The 17148-nt window shown below is 42.8% G+C and overlaps 1 protein-coding gene across 2 annotated transcripts in view; it reads right to left on the reverse strand.

Annotated features, from left to right (window-relative positions):
* Nucleotides 1–17148, reverse strand: part of SNX13 (sorting nexin 13) — a 135776-nt gene that overhangs the window by 25775 nt on the left and 92853 nt on the right. For both annotated transcript variants that reach the window (XM_038759615.1, XM_038759604.1), the window contains exons 17-18: nt 7789–7858; nt 2889–3028 (exon numbers count right to left, since the gene is read on the reverse strand). In XM_038759615.1, coding sequence (XP_038615543.1) covers nt 2889–3028; nt 7789–7858 — 210 coding nt within the window. The remainder of the gene's footprint in view (nt 1–2888; nt 3029–7788; nt 7859–17148) is intronic.

Below are 17148 nucleotides of genomic sequence, written 5' to 3' on the forward strand. Positions count from 1 at the left end.
CAGAGAATGTGGGGATATCTAGTAGTAGTAGAAAATAGAGTTTATTAAACACTTACTGTGTGCTGAGCACTGTACTAAGTGCTGGAAAAGAGTATACTTGTCGGAATAAGCACGTCTTTTCTATTTATTTTATTTTGTTAATATGATTTGTTTTGTTCTGTCTCCCCCCTCTAGACTGTGAGCCCACTGTTAGGTAGGGACTGTCTCTATGTTAGTAACAATAATAATGATGATAATAATAATGACAGCATTTATTAAGCACTTACTATGTGCAAAGCACTGTTCTAAGCACCGGGGGGGATACAAGGTGAACAGGTTGTCCCACGGGGGGCTCAGTCTTAATCCCCATTTTACAGATGAGGGAACTGAGGCCCAGAGAAGTTAAGTGACTTGCCCAAAGTCACACAGCTGACGGTGGAGCCGGGATTTGAACCCATGACCTCTGACTCCAAAGCCCGGGCTCTTTCCACTGAGCCACGCTGTTTCTCTCTGAGTCACGCCGCTTCTCTGTTGCCATATATGTTGCCAACTTGTACTTCCCAAGCGCTTAGTACAGTGCTCTGCACACAATAAGCGCTCAACAAATACGATTGATTGATTGATTGATTGATTGAGAGGTTCACATTCTGTGAAGCTCCAGGTTATGCACTGATATGACCGGTGGAGCCTCAGGAGAAGAGAGCCAAGTCAACTGAGTGTCTGTTATCAGGCGCTCCAGGAATTTTAACCCGAGGGCCTCTACCTCTGCAGTTCAGCAATCAATCAATCAATCAATCGTATTTATTGAGCGCTTACTATGTGCAGAGCACTGTACTAAGCGCTTGGGAAGTACAAATTGGCATCACATAGAGACAGTCCCTACCCAACAGTGGGCTCACAGTCTAAAAGAATGGTATTTGTTAAGCACTTACTCTGTGCAAGGCACTGTTCTAAGCACTGGGGAGGTTACAAGGTGAACAGGTTGTCCTGGGGGGGCTCACAGTCTTAATACTCATTTTACAGATGAGGTAACTGAGGCACAGAGAAGTTAAATGACTTGCCCAAAGTCACACAGCTGACAAGTGGTGGAGCTGGGATTCGAACCCATGACCTCTGACTCCAAAGCCTGGACTCTTTCCACTAAGCCAGACTGCTTCTCTAGCCAGACTGCTTCTCACTCACTTGATGGAGGCTTCGGACCAGGTGGCTTTGTATGATTCCTCTTCAGGGCTGTTCATCATCATCATCATCATCAATCGTATTTATTGAGTGCTTACTGTGTGCAGAGCACTGTACTAAGCACTTGGGAAGTACAAGTTGGCAGCATATAGAGACAGTCCCTACCCAACAGTGGGCTCACAGTCTAAAAGGGGGAGACAGAGAACAAAACCAAACATACTAACAAAATAAAATAAATAAAATAGATATGTACAAGTTAAATAAATAAATAAATAAATAGAGTAATAAATATGTACAAACATATATGCATATATATAGGTGCTGTGGGGAAGGGAAGGAGGTAAGGTGGGGGGGATGGAGAGGGGGACGAGGGGGAGAGGAAGGAAGAGGCTCAGTGTGGGAAGGCCTCCTGGAGGAGGTGAGCTCTCAGTAGGGCCTTGAAGGGAGGAAGAGAGCTAGCTGTTCTATCATCTCAGCTCTCCTATCGTCTCAGCTCTGTCCATGGGCAAGTGAATTTTGATGGCTCCTGGAGCCATTGTGGTGTAGTGAACAAAGAATGTGTCTGTTTATTGTTATACTGTACTCTTCCAGGAGCTTAATACAGTGCTTTGCACACAGTAAGCGCTTAATAAATACAACCGAATGAATGTTGGGCAGATTTTTCAAAATTCCAAGACTGGCAGTTCCCTAATACTCCTTCTTAGAAAAGGTAATAACATGCTTAGTTAATTTTTTAAAAAAATTTAAGCTGTATGGAATGATACTACTTTATAAGATGACTAGAGAATCTGTACTGTTCAGCAATTATGACTTTCATATTCACAGGATCTGAAACAACAAATGCCTCTATCTCTGATTCATTCATTCATTCATTCAATCGTATTTATTGAGCGCTTACTGTGTGCAGAGCGCTGGACTAAGTGCTTGGGAAGTACAAGTTGGCAACATGTAGAGATGGTCCCTACCCAACAGTGGGCTTACAGTCTAGAATCAATCAATCAATCGTATTTATTGAGCGCTTACTGTGTGCAGAGCACTGTACTAAGCGCTTGGGAAGTACAAGTCGGCAACACATAGAGACAGTCCCTACCCAACAGCGGGAGAAGGGGAAAGCTTTACATCTTACCACCTCTCAAATCACGTCGGCAGTTTGCTTGGCATTATCAATCCAGAACACGGGTATACAACTTCAGTTGGACACGTGCAATTTAGTTATCTTTACCACTTAAGCTCTCTTTTAGGAACATTCTTAGATTTCATCACTTTTATTAACACTTTCAGTTGAAACTGCTCAGAAACCAGGATGACACCTCTCTCGTGTGGCCTGGTCACCTTTCTCATTACTGCCTCCCTCTTTCGCCAAACTGGAAAACTTTATAGTCTTTAAAATGGATTTCCGGTGGTCATAATTGGGAGGTGTGGGGGTGACAGGACGGACCACTGAGAGAGAGAGAGAGTGTGTATGTGTGTTTGGTGACACAGGATAGGGGCTGGAATCAGGAGACAGGGCCAGACAGAGCCGGAGAAAAATACAAACATACCCATCCTGGGAAAAGCCAAAAAAAGGGCTTTTTTTTCCTAGTACTGTGCTCCACCCTCTTCTAGCAACTGCTTGTCTAGCAATCTAGCTGACTGATTCTGCTGAAACTTCCTTGGCTGCAGAACAATCCGTTCATTATTGAACTAGAGGTTAAACTAGAAGTGAAGGGAATGCTTTCACAAGGTCGTACCTGTTCAGTGATCCTCATGTGGAAGTCATGGAAGTCACTGTAGCGCCGATAGGTCTTCCATATCTCATCACTGCTTGGATTGCGCCGATGAACGGTGATAGCATACAGGGCGTATGTCTTGCCGTGGTCATTACACACTCCTGCCACAGCATATGGGTCATAATCAGCATAGACTAGTCATTTCAAACCAAAGCAAAGAGAAAAGAACCACACAAAAAGGAGGAAGATGAAAGGACAAAAAAGACAACATGAAATGAAGAAAAGCCTGAAATGACAGACTTGACAAAAATGGATGTCAGCAAAAGGGTCAAACTCAATTCCTCTTCTTCAGTAATTGTAACATCCATCCACGCCTACGATGTATCACACTAAACTTTCGTCACGGAAAGGCAGCTACTATAAATTCACTAGTAAAGGTGTTTCACCAAGGAGTGAAACACCCTTAACCTGGGCTTTGACTCGGTTGTTTCACACTGAAAGAGCCTGAAGCCAGATTGCACCCGAGAAGTTAAGGGACTTGATCGCAGACCAGAAAAGAGTTCATTTACACCTCAGATCATTTTCTTTCTTTAACATTTGACAATATCAGGCAAGCAGAAGTGTGTGGGGGTGGGGGTTTAGACCCAAAAGTTTTCAGCAGTGTCCTTAAACTCTCATCCAGATACCATGCCTTTCGGGCCCAGTCTGGGCCTCAGGAGAGCACTTTTCCATGGAAGCTATCCACTTTACATTTTTACCGCAGCTTCCCGGGCCCCAACGTACATACAGGTAGGAGCCCCAAATTATGAGAGATTGGTTGTATGTGCAGTGTACAACAACTGAAGTAACTATGGGAAGCAGCCTATTCTAGTGGAAAGAGCATGTGCCTGGGAGTGAGGAGACTTGGGTTCTAATCCTGGATCCACGACTAGCCTGCTGTGTAAACTTGGGCCCGTCACCTAATTTCTTTGTTCTTCCTTCATTCATTCATTCATTCAATCGTACTTATTGAGCGCTTACTGTGTGCACAGTACTGTACTAAGCGCTTGGGAAGCACAAGTTGGCAACATATAGAGACGGTCCCTGCCCAACAACGGGCTCACAGTCTAGAAGGGGGAGACAGACAACAAAACAAAACATGAGGACAGGTGTCAAAGTCATCAGAACAAACAGAATTAAAGTTATATGCGCAAAGCTATACGCTTCAGTTTCCGCGTCGGTAAAATGGAAATGACATAGCCGTTCTCCCACTCCCTTGGACTGTGAACTCCACGTAGGGCTGTAGCTGTGCCCAATCTGATTACCTGTTATCTATCCCCAGTGCTTACTACAGCATTCGGCACAGAGAAAAGAGTTAATACCTCAATTATTATTTCCAAAAATAAAATCTGAACTGTTGGCTTAAACCCCAAATAACCAATGATCAAAAATTCCAATTAGAGTATAAACAAAAACCAGCCTTGAAGAAAATGCAAATGTGGCTGGATTTGTCAAGTTTCACCCAACTTTTCCACTTATGTTCTTTTCCCTAGCCCTCCGCCACCCATCACAACTTAATTCGATGACTTCTGTTTTTCCCCAAGTGCGCCTATGGAAAACACATGGAATTAGTCTAAAACCTTGCCTTTCTCAGAAACTCAGGCTACCCAGAAAAGCACTGCACACTGCCCACAGCCACGGCAGAACAAAGGGTCAGCACTGCAACATTACAGCATCTTCACTATGCCAAAGATACTGCGGCTCCTGCCAGTTTGGGTTAATACCTATTTAAAAAATAAATCTGATGAGCCCTTAAAATTTATCTTCTAGTTTATATTGGGTTACTAATTTCTTCCACCCCTCATCTAAGTGAACTATTTCAATCTGACTTTAGAACTATTCAGTTTTCTCGGGGAAAAAATAAAAACCTATACCCGCTCAATATTATTTTCAATTTTATTAAGTCTTAATGGAGAGTAAGCATGAAACCCCTGCAATCTGGATCCTCCCCCTTCGCTCCAAGGAAACAGCCCTCTCAAAGGACCCCAATGATCTCCCTTCTTGACAAATCCACAGCCCTCATTCTGTCCTCCACCTCCTAGACCTCTCGGCTGCCTTCGACACCGGACTAACGCCTTCTCCTGGAAACTTTATCTAAACTCGACTTCAATGACAATATCCTCTCCTGGTTCTCCTCCTATCTCTCCGGTCATTCATTCAGAGTCTTTTTCGTGGTCTCCTCCTCCTCTACCTCCCACCTGCTCGCTGTGGGAGTCTCTCAAGGCTCACTTCAGGGTCCTCTTCTATTCTCCATCTAAACCAACTCCCTAGGAGAACTCATTTGCTCCCACAGCTTCAACCACCATCTCCAGGTAGATGACTGCCAAATCTCCAGCTCCAGCCCTGATCTTACTCCTTCTCTTAAGTCTTGTATTTCTTCCTGCCTTCGGGACATCTCTACTTCGATGTCTCACGGACGGACACCTCAAACTTAACACGTCCAAAATGGAACGGGGAACGGTGGGGACGGTGACTGTCTGTCAGATTTGAGGAGGGAGGGTGATCCAAGGCCAGAGGCAGGACGTGGGCGAAGGGATGTTCAACCCTGCTCAGCACCACAATACGGGGAAGGTGGGAGACCTTCTGGCTTGATTTTGACCCCTCCTGCATCCTACATGCCAGCATCAGGACTCCAAATTTAAGTTTTACATCATTAACTTGAACCCAACCTGGCAAATACATTAACTAAGTCACTGATTAATCACACCCCAAGCAGCAACACGTTCTCAACCGTCACCAGGCAACAAACCTGCATCTGCGGGACTGATGGAAAGGGGTTATGGGGCTTCCTCCTTTCGGGGAGGTGACTTTAGAGTTATTTTGGGGGGCATTTCCACAAGTTCTGCTACTTGCCGGGTGACCACCTGTCCTATCGCCATCCTTCTTGAGGGATGAAACCATGAATATCACCTCTATTACACTCCCAATCATTTAGTACAGTGCCCTGCACCCTCTAAATGCTCAATATCACGGATCGATCCTGATTCCAAAAGAATGAGAGAAAATACGAAAACAAGGATTATCTAGTTCTCAATGATGTAGTACTATATGAACGGAAAAAGGTGCAAACTGAAATGATTTCCTTTGGGAAGCTTGAATAAATTCCTATGTGGAACTGGGGCAAGAATCCTAGAACTGTGCTTCTTCCTCAACCCCACCTGGTTTAGTCTCAGAGTTGGGTGCTGGTTCATTATCCTATCACCGAAAATACAGCTAACCTTGCTACGTCTAACAAGAAAATGTTCCGGGTCATTTTTCCCAAAACCCTCCAGTCCGTGTTTCCCCGCTCCTCAAGAACCTCCAGTCGTTGCCCTTGCACTTCCGCATCAATCACGTTGAGCAGCAGCGTGGCTCCGTGGAAAGAGCCCAGGCTTTGGAGTCAGAGGTCATGGGTTCAAATCCCGACTCCGCCAATTGTCAGCTGTGTGACTTTGGGCAAGTCGCTTCACTTCTCTATGCCTCGGTTACCTCATCTGTAAAATGGGGATGAAGACTGTGAGCTCCCCGTGGGACAACCTGATTACCTTGTAACCTCCCCAGCGCTTAGAACAGTGCTTTGCACAAAGTAAGCGCTTAATAAATGCTATTATTATTATTATTATTATTATTAAACAGAAACTCTTTACCATTGGCTTTAAAACACTCAATCCTTCTGCCCCCTCCCTTACCGCCCTGATTTCCTACTACAATCCAGCATGCGCATTTCACTCCTCTAATGTCAACGTATGCCCTGTACCTCGATCTCATCTATCTCATCCATCGCTCATCCATCCATCCATGTCCTGCCTCTGGCTAGAACTCCCAAGCGCTTAGTACAGTGCTCTGCACACAGTAAGTGCTCAATAAATACGACTGAATGAATGAATGGATGAACTCTTACAGGCGATCACAATCCCCACCTTCATAGCTTATTAAAAACACATCTCCAAGAGGATTTCCCCAACTAAGGCCTCATTTCCTTTTCTCCCATTCCTTTCTGCATCACTGTAGCACTTTCATTCGCACCCTTTATTCACCCTGTCTTCAGTCCCACAGCGCTTATGCACATATCCGTAATTCATTTATATTAATGCCTGTCTCCCCATCTAGACTGTAAACTCGTTGTGGGCGAGGGACATTCCTACCGACTCTCACGTTGTAATGATGGCATTTATTAAGCACTTACTATGTGCCAAGCACTGTTCTAAGCGCTGGGGAGTTTACAAGGTGATCAGGTTGTCCCACGGGGGGCTCACAGTCTTAATCCCCATTTTACAGATGAGGGAACTGAGGCACAGAGAAGTTAAGTGACTTGCCCGAGTCACACAGCTGACAAGTGGCGGAGCCGGGATTTGAACCGATGACCTCCGACTCCAAAGCCCAGGCTCTTTCCACTGAGCCACGCTGCTTCCCAGCGTACTCTTCCGAGCGCTTAATACAGTGCTCTGCACACAGGAAACACTCGCTAAATATGGCTGATGGACAGATTGATAGCTTCCTAAAGGACTTCACAGGAAAGCAAAATTTAATTGATATAAGAAGGGCAACACTGAGAATTCATTCATTCGATTTTGTTACGGGCTCTTATGTCGTAAACATAAAAACGTTGAAACCAATGCGGGCTGTAAAAATAAAAAAAATATTCTGAGTATAAACTACCTAAAAGACACAGTTCACAAACACAACGTGAAAAGTAGCATAAAAAGAACAACTAGGGCACCACCAAGGAGAAAATGTGAATCTAGAAGAAACAAAGAAGTTACTTTTCTTTTGGAATAAGGAGAAAGGGAAGGTTTGTTGGGATGGGAGGATATTAGTTAAAAACAATAGCATATTAAATGATCAAAACATTACCAAAAAAAGGAACACCTGGATAGAACATTCACGAACATAAATCACTTACCCGTGTCTGAAATGTAGGCATGGAGTTGCATTGAATCATCAGAAGACACATTTGAAAGGTCATCTAAAGACTGCAGGAAAAAACAAAGGGCTTCAGATTTGCGATTGTACATTTCAGGAAAACTCGGTCATGTAATCTGCAACGGCGGTATTTATAGCCACACTCACTTTCCTTCGTTAGCACAATCCTATCCAGAACTCGGCTTCCTTTTAAACAAATATTAGGGTGTTTCGAGCTCAAAACATTTCAGAAATAAAAGATCACTTCTGCCACTAAATCAGACCAGAGGTGTTCACACCTCTGTACTGTATATCATTCCGATTCTATAATTTAAAGGACAAAACAGGGGTGATTAAAGGAAGAGGAATCACAAAGTATTTTGGGGTGGGGGAGGAGGGAGAGCAGAGAGCAGGTTTGAAGTTGGGTTCTTTCCAGTCACTTATGCGGTTTGATTCTCAGGTTCTAGCAAAAAGGTCCTAGGCCCCATTGCTTTCTAGAACTGGGGGCAAAAAAGTCTCTTGTGGTTTCATAGCAGTGTACCCTGAGATTCCCCCTAGTTTCCTGCCCACATTCTGTGTCTCAGATTTGGTAGCTCCAGAAGCACAGAGGAAGCAGTCAGGTTCAGCTAGCCAGTCTTCCGCGCATCAAACGGCCTACAAGGTTTTGGAGGAATGCCAAATGCCCATTTCTCCCTGTGAAGTGAGTCTCCAAATGAGTAGGTTCACACCCACATGGACCACAGAAGTAAATTATTTGGTTATTTATACAAACAAACAAACAGTATTTACTGAGGGAAATAATTCAATCTCAACAGTCGCTAAACAACAGAATCTTACATTTGCCTCAGCCATGAGGACTTTGAAGCACTTACCATAGTGCTCAATCAATCAATCGTATTTATTGAACGCTTACTGTGTGCAGAGCACCGTACTAAGAGCTTGGGAAGTACAAGGTGGCAACATATAGAGACAGTCCCTACCCAACAGTGGGCTCACAGTCTAGAAGGTACTTGTACTTCCCTAGCGCTTAGTATAGTGCTCTGCACACAGTAAGCGCTCAATGAATACGATTAATTGATTGACTGATTGCTCTGCAAGCAGTAAGCACTCAATAAATATGACTGGTTGACTCAAGCCATGCAGCTCCTGTCACATTCATCGTTACTCCTTTTTTTGTAGGGTCGCATGTTCTCCTGCTTTCTGGACAGCTCTACTTTAATCAATTGTATTTATTGAGCGCTTACTGTGTGCAGAGCACTGTACTAAGCGCTTGGGAAGTACAAGTTGGCAACATACTTTGATGTCCGGCTGACACCTCCAACTTAACATGTCCAAAACAGAAGTCCTCATCTTCCCTCCACATTTGACAGACCACCACTCTCCTCACCTGACCAGCCTTATTAAAATCACATCTCCTCTATGAGGCCTTCCCCTTTTAAGCCAACTCTTCCTCATCTCCTGTCCCTCTGACTTTCCCATCACCGTAAAGGTTCCCCCGTCTCACAAGCCCAGCGTGGCCTAGTAGATAGAGCGTGGGCTTGGGAGTCAAAGGGACCTGGGTTCTAATCCCAGATTCGCCACTTGTCTGCTGTCTGCAGTGTGACCTCGGGCAAGTCACTTAACTTCTCTGTGACTTACTTCATCTGTTAAATGGCAATTTAAGATTGTGAGCCCCATGTGGGACGGGGGCTGCATCCAACGTAACTGGCTTCTGTCTACTCCACAGCTTAATAATAATAGTACAGTGCCTAGCACATAAGTGCTTAAATACCATTTTAAAAAACCCAAAATGTGGTATTATATTCAACTCATCTCTTTCATTAAATCTACATATTCAATGTCACCAAATCCTGTCAGTCCTAACTTCACAACATTGCTGAAATCCACCCTTTCACCTCCATGCTGATCCTAGCACTCACAGCACTTTGCACTTGAGAAGCAGCAAGGCTCAGTGGTAAGAGCCCGGGCTTGGGTGTCAGAGGTCATGGGTTCAAATCCTGGCTCCACCAATTGTCAGCTGTGTACCTTGGGCAAGTCACTTAGCTTCTCTGTGCCTCAGTTACCTTGCCTGTAAAATGGGGATTTATTCTGTGAGCTCCACCTGGGACAACCTGATCACCCTGTATCCTCCCCAGTGCTTAGAACAGTGCTTTGCACATAGTAAGCGTTTAACAAATGCCATTATTACTATTATTATTATAGCCTCTTTTTACTACTGAACTAACCTCCTTGCTGTCTCCATCTCCTGCCTCACCACACTCCAGTCAACATTTCGTTCTGTTGTCCAGATCATTTTTTCTAAAAAAAAAAAAAGTTCAATCCGCAATTCCCCATGACTCAAGAGCCTCCTCACCACTGACTTCTAAGTACTCAGTCACCTTCCTCCTTCCTATCCTACTTTGCTGATTTCCAATCCTGGCTCTGTTGCTCGTCTGCTGTGTGACCTTGGGCAAGTCACTTAACTTCTCTGTGCCTCAGTTACCTCATCTGTAAAATGAGGATTGAGACAGTGAGCCCCACATGGGACAGGGACTGTAGCCAATCCAATTACCTTGCATCCATCCCAGTGCTTAGTACCGTGCCTGGCACAAAAATGCTTAACAAATATCATTATTAGTAGTAGTAGTAGTAGTAGTACAACCCAGTATATTCACTTTATTCCTCTAATACTAACCTATTCACTGTACCTTGATATTATCTATCTTGCTACTGACCAATTGCCCACATCCTGCCCCTGGCTTGGAAGATCCTTTCCCTCCATTTTCAACAGACTATCACTCTCCTCGACTTCAAAGCCTTATTCAAATCACATCTCCTCAAAGAGGCCTTCCCCGACTAAACCATCTGTTCTCCTATTCTCTCTCTCTTCAATGTTGCCTAAGCAAATGGCTCTGCATCCTTTAAGGAACTGATATTCACCCCATCCTCAGGTCAACAGCACTTCTGTTCATATCCACAGTTTATTTTAATGTCCATCCTCTCCTCCAGACTATAAGCTCATTTTGGGCAGGGCTCATTTCTACCGCCTCTGTCGTGCTGTACTCTCCCAAGCACTCAGTTCAGTGTTTTGCATATAGGAAGCACTCAATAAATACTACGGATTGAAAGACGTGAACAAAAAAGCTACGGGGTTGGGGTGAGAATTGAAGTGCACAGGTAATCGAATGGGTATTCGGCAAAATGCACAGGTAACAGAGGAGAAGGCCAGCAGGGGACATGACGGCTTAGTCAAGGAAAGCCTCTTGGAGGAGATGTGATATCAGAAGGGTTTTGAAAGTAGGGAGAGTGGTAGACGATTGAATATGAAGGTGGAAGTCCCAAGGGAAGATGTGGGCAAGGGTCGGAGATGGGATAGAGGAGATTCTACGTATTCTATGTAGGCCTTAGAGGTGCCTAGTGTGTGGACTGGGTTGTAGTAGGAGTTCAGAAGGTAAAGTACGAGGGAGAGAACTGATTAAGTCACATAGAGTGAAAAATAAGACGAATCCCATCTAAGAAGACATAAGATGAAGGGGGGCATCATTAAAATTTGCAAATCGTGAAATGTGTGTGTTTAGGATGAACATAACGTTGCTGTCCGTTACATTTTTAAACATCAGGATCTTAAAGGTCAAGGGGTGCAGGTTCGAAACCCGAGAAAGCTGAGGCGGCAAAAATATCAATACTTCCGTTTTTAAACTGGGCCTATTCGCAAGCAAAAATTCTATAGAGGATTATTGAAAGGGAAAATAGATATGTCAACTTTGACTTTGAGGACATCCATGCAGGTGGACAATAATCAATCAATCAATCAATTGTACTTATTGAGGGCTTACTGTGTGCAGAGCACTGTATTAAGCGCTTGGGAAGTACAAGCTGGCAACATACAGAGACAGTCCCTACCCAACAGTGGTCTCTCAGTCTAGAAGGGGGAGACAGAGAACAAAACCAAACATACTAATAAAATAAATAGAATAGATAATATGACGTTTCTCAGCAGCCCTTGCCGCCACTGTCACACCATTGTATTTTACAGCCTTTATTTCCACAGATTGCTTAACAGAGATAAAACAGCTGTCAGTCAGCTCTGTTTCCTGCTTATCCACTTTCTTCTCCCACTTCACCGCAGCTCATTCCCATCAAGCTGACCTACCACCTTTGTCATATTCTCCCCTTCCTTACTCCCCCCACCCGACATTCCCACACGCCGCTGATCTCCTGGGAGATTCCTCTCCGCTGCCTGAAACTCTTTTCCTCTTCACAACCACTACCAACCAATGACCATAACGTCGCTGTCCATTAAATTTTTAAACATCATTATCATTCCTTATTTGAAGATAAGGAATCTTCAAAAGCCTTCGAAGACGGACAGACCTTCTCCAAGGGATCTTCCCTGAATAACTGCTAATCTCCCCAACCCTTCAGCCTTCCTGCACCACCTGGCCATTTAACCTACCACAAACCCCATAAACACTCCTATGCATATTTCATTTACTCTTATTACTCCCCCTTATTTAGGTGCTAGTGAGCCCGGCTAGACTGTACGCTCCTCGCTTGTCGTTTTCTTCCCGTCACCCAGTACAGTACTCTGCACAAAGCTGTGGCAAAATAAACACTTTCAAGTAATTCACTCATTACTTAACGGTAGCAATTTTGTGAAGTGATGAAGCGCAGCCATTGATCTGACACAAAGCATTCTCCAAAGTTAAACTGTGTTTTTGACAACAAATCAATCAGTCATTCTAGACTGCGAGCCCGCCGTTGGGTAGGGACCATCTCCATATGTTGCCGACTTGTACTTCCTAAGCGCTTAGTACAGTGCTCTGCACACAGTAAGCGTTCAATAAAGCCGACTGAATGAATGAATTGGTATTTATTGACCACTTACTACCTGCAGCGCACTGTACTAAGCGCTTGGCAGAACGGGCAGGAAATGTGTCTGTTATACTGTTATGTGGTACTCTCCTAAGCATCTAGTGCAGTGCTCTGCACACAATAAGCACTCGATACCTACGACTGACTGAATTAGCAGACAGGTTCCCTGCCCACAAAGAGCTTACAGTCTAAATTAATCTTGGGAATTTCGTGAAACCAAATACAATTCCAGCGCTTAGAACAGTGCTTTGCACATAGTAAGCGCTTAATAAATGCTATTAAAAAAATTACTTAATATGAGTGTGGCTCGGGGCACAATAAAAACCCACTTACACTTGAAAAAAGGAGAGCCCACAGAAGACTCCATTAATAGCCAGGGTTTAGTTTTATATTATCATTTTTCGTGATGGATAGACTCTCTAGAAGAAACGATGCCGTCTACTGAAGTCCTGCATCACTGCTGCTCTTTTAAAAATCCCTTCCAACAATGTTCTCATTTGGAAAAACGTAAGTACAATGGAGGAGAAACTATCATGACATTGCGATGGTCATGGCTCCTTGGAAATTATGTGAAAAATTTCTGTATCACTTTACAAAATATATTTCCCGTAATAAAATTAAAGTTATGTAAAGAAATAAGGGCCCACTATCACAGAATTTTAAAGATTTTGAAGCTTTTAAATAGAAGTATTAAAAAAAAACGATGAAAAATAACTTGTAAACATTCAATTTCCAATTTCATAAATACATTTCATTCGCATTTTGTAATCTGGTCATTACAATTTACTACAAATACTGAAAGCACCCCAGTCTGAACTTCAACATTTTGTTTTAGAGATGCTTTTTTTTATGAAACCCTGGGGAACAGTCAATGATTAATAATAATTCATAAGTAAGTTTTTTGTTAAGTGTTTACTACAGGCCAAGCACTGTACTAAGTGTTGGGGTAGATATCTGTCTCATACGGGGCTCGTAATAATAATAATAATATTTGTTAGGTGCTTAGTATGTGCCTGTATATATGTGTATATATATATATATATGTGTGTGTGTGTATATATATACATATATATATATATATATGTATGTGCCCATATATATGTATATATGTTTGCACATATTTATTACTCTATTTATTTATTTATTTTACTTGTACATATCTATTCTATTTATTTTATTTTGTTAGTATGTTTGGTTTTGTTCTCCATCTCCCCCTTTTAGACTGTGAGCCCACTGTTGGGTAGGGACTGTCTCTATATGTTGCCAACTTGTACTTCCCAAGCGCTTAGTACAGTGCTCTGCACACAGTAAGCGCTCAATAAATACGATTGATGGCCAAGCACTGTTCTAAGTCTTAGGCAGATACAAGGTAATCAGGTTGTCCCACATGGGGCTCACAGTCTTAATCCCCATTTTACAAATGAGGTAACAAGCACAGAGAAGTAAAGTGACTTGCCCAAAGTCACACAGCTGATAAGTGGCGGAGCCGGAATTAGAACCCACAACCTCTGACTCCCAAGCCCGTCCTCTTTCCACCAAGCCACGCAGCTTCTCTATCTGCTTCACAATCCAAGTAGGAAGGAGCAGAATTTAATGTCCATATTACAGATAAGCAGACACAGAGAAGTTAAGTGACTTGCCCAAGGTCACACAGCAGGCAAGTGGCAGAGCTGGGATTAGAACCCAGGTCCTCTGACTCACAGGGATGAGAGCGCTTCCCCTTAGGCCACGCTTTATGACAAATACATTTCTAACGTCCTGTAACTAAAATTAACTGTATGTTTGTTGTGGGCAAGGAATGTGTCTTTGTATTGTTACGCTGTACTCTCCCAAACGCTTAATACAGTGCTCTGCACACAGTAAGCACTCAAATACTATTCTATTTATTTTATTTTGTTACTATGTTTTGTTGTCTGTCTCCCCCTTCTAGACTGTGAGCTGGCTGTCGGGTAGGGACCGTCTCTATATGTTGCCAACTTGTACTTCCCAAGCGCTTAGTACAGTGCTCTGCTCACAGTAAGCGCTCAATACAACCGAATGAATGAATGAAATACAACTGACTGGATTAGTAATGACAATGCCAAATACACAGGAGTAGACTTAAGAGAAGCAGTGTGGCTCAGTGGAAAGAGCACGGGCTTTGGAGTCAGAGGTCATGGGTTCGAATCCCGGCTCCACCACGTGTCTGCTGTGTGACCTTGGGCAAGTCACTTAACTTCTCGGAGCCTCAGTTACCTCATCTGTAAAATGGGGATGATGACTGTGAGCCCCATGCGGGACAACCTGATCACCTTGTATCCCCCCCAGCGCTTAGAACAGTGCTTTGCACATAGTAAGCGCTTAACAAATGCCATCATTATTATTATTATACTTTAACAGCTAAGTTGTAAAACTCCGAAAATAGAAGTTTGATCAATCGTAAAACCTAAAGGAGAGTAACAGACTTTTAACTGTGCTAAGAGATGTGCTTGGCCAAATGCACTGAAACATGAGCCCACTGTTGGGTAGGGACCGTCTCTACATGTTGCCAACTTGTACTTCCCAAGCGCTTAGTACAGTGCTCTGCACACAGCAAGCGCTCAATAAATACGATCGATTGATTGAATTATGAAATCGTTTTTTAAAACCACCCAAATTGCAATTCTACAAAGAAAAATATAGCTAGGTGCAAAAAAAGCTCCACCTCATCTGACAGATCTCTGAAGTCCATACCCTGAAATGAGTAACGAATACTGCAAGTCACTGACTTTAAACAGCACCTTTTCCCTAGTCACAGACTGTTCTACTTGTTATAAATGAGTGACACAAGGGAACTGTATTATTTGAGGTGGCATTTATTCCAGATTTGGAACAGGACCAGGGAAAACGAATCTGTTAGTGTTCAAACACCTGCAAAAGCACCACACCAGCGATCACAAACCACGCAAAGTAAAAAGTTCCTCCGCATCTGGAGGTCCATTATATCATGCGTCATCAGGAATGCTTCCTCCATGTTTTCTGTACTGATCCTTTTTTTAAAAAATACAAGATGACGACACGTGTTCATCGCAAATTAACTCCTGGAAACAATTTATAGAAAGGAAGTAATACCATATTTTCCCATAAAACTAAAGTGACAGGTTTTGCGGTTACTTGTTTCTTCACTCGATATGGCTGTTCCAGATTTTTATCCAGTTGGAAAACAAACACAACATCACCCTAATTTAGAAGTTTCTTTTCTGTAAATATGGAGATAGGGCCACAAGATGGTTCAAACAGGGCTAACTGTGCTTTTAGATGACCCGGGATGTTAAAAGAAAGAGAGTATATCTGTCTTTTGTCTCCTGTTACTGCACTTCCCATGGTACTTATTTTCCCTGTCTTTTTTCCTCTTGCCGCCATTAATCTACCATTTCTCTCATTTCACTTCTCTGGTCACCCGTTCCTTACCCTCCCTCCCAGCCGCTACTTTCCGGTAGACACACACTCAAAAAAATCGAAATATTTTAAGTTTTATGGGACACAAAAGACATCTCCCAGTATTGTCAATTTTACAAGCTGAACTTCCCACAAAGAGGAACTGAAATAGATCATATCCTGCACAATAAAGACCTACATCAATTACTTAAAAATTTGATGAGTTTGGGAGTCAGAGATCGTGGGTTCTAATCCCAACTCTGCCACCTGTTGCTGTGTGGCCTTGGGCAAGTCATTTAACTCCTCCGTGCCTCAGTTACTTAATCTGTAAAATGGGGATTAAGATGAGCCCCACGTGGGACACCCTAATTAACTTCTACCTACCCCAGTGCTTAGAACAACGGTGCTTGGCACGTAGTAAATATTTAACAATACCATCATTATTATTATTATTATTGTGTGCCTGAGTGCATGGGACTATACTGTGTGCTTAGGACAGCAAAAAGAGAAACAAAACACAGTCCCGGTCTTTAACAAATTTATAATCTAATGATATTACCATCTAAAAATCAAACTGAGAGGCATACACTTAAGAGGCGTAAACACAAGTCCATGTTAATAAAACTCTACTAGGGAAATTCATTTAAGTTTAACTTGACACAACACTGTTTTCAGAGAAACTGAAAATTGATTCCCGCAAATTTCCAAAATTTTCTAATATCCAATTTCCAACTGGAACACAAAGACTTTTGGCTCTTTAAAAAAGCAGTACAATCATTTTGCCAGTCTTCTATAAAATATATATATATATATTTTCTTTTCCATGTGGTTCTGAAGAATTTTCTTATTTCAAACACAGAACTGCATTGTGAGTTTTACTGAAGAATTTTCTTATTTTCAAACATCAGTTCTATGTTTGAAATAAGAAAATTCTTCAGAACCACATGGAAAAGAAAACTATTTCTGAAGTGTAAATTAATATCTTCGAGGTTCAAAGGAACTTCATTTAGTAAAAAAAAAAAGTAGAGCACAATGTTTTTTTTTTCTTTTTTTCATGAGAAACACCATGGCCTACAGTGGATAGAGGACAGGCCTGGGAGCCTGAAGGACC

This window comes from Tachyglossus aculeatus, chromosome 2 (genome assembly GCF_015852505.1).
Source record: "Tachyglossus aculeatus isolate mTacAcu1 chromosome 2, mTacAcu1.pri, whole genome shotgun sequence".
NCBI classification, from domain to species: domain Eukaryota; kingdom Metazoa; phylum Chordata; class Mammalia; order Monotremata; family Tachyglossidae; genus Tachyglossus; species Tachyglossus aculeatus.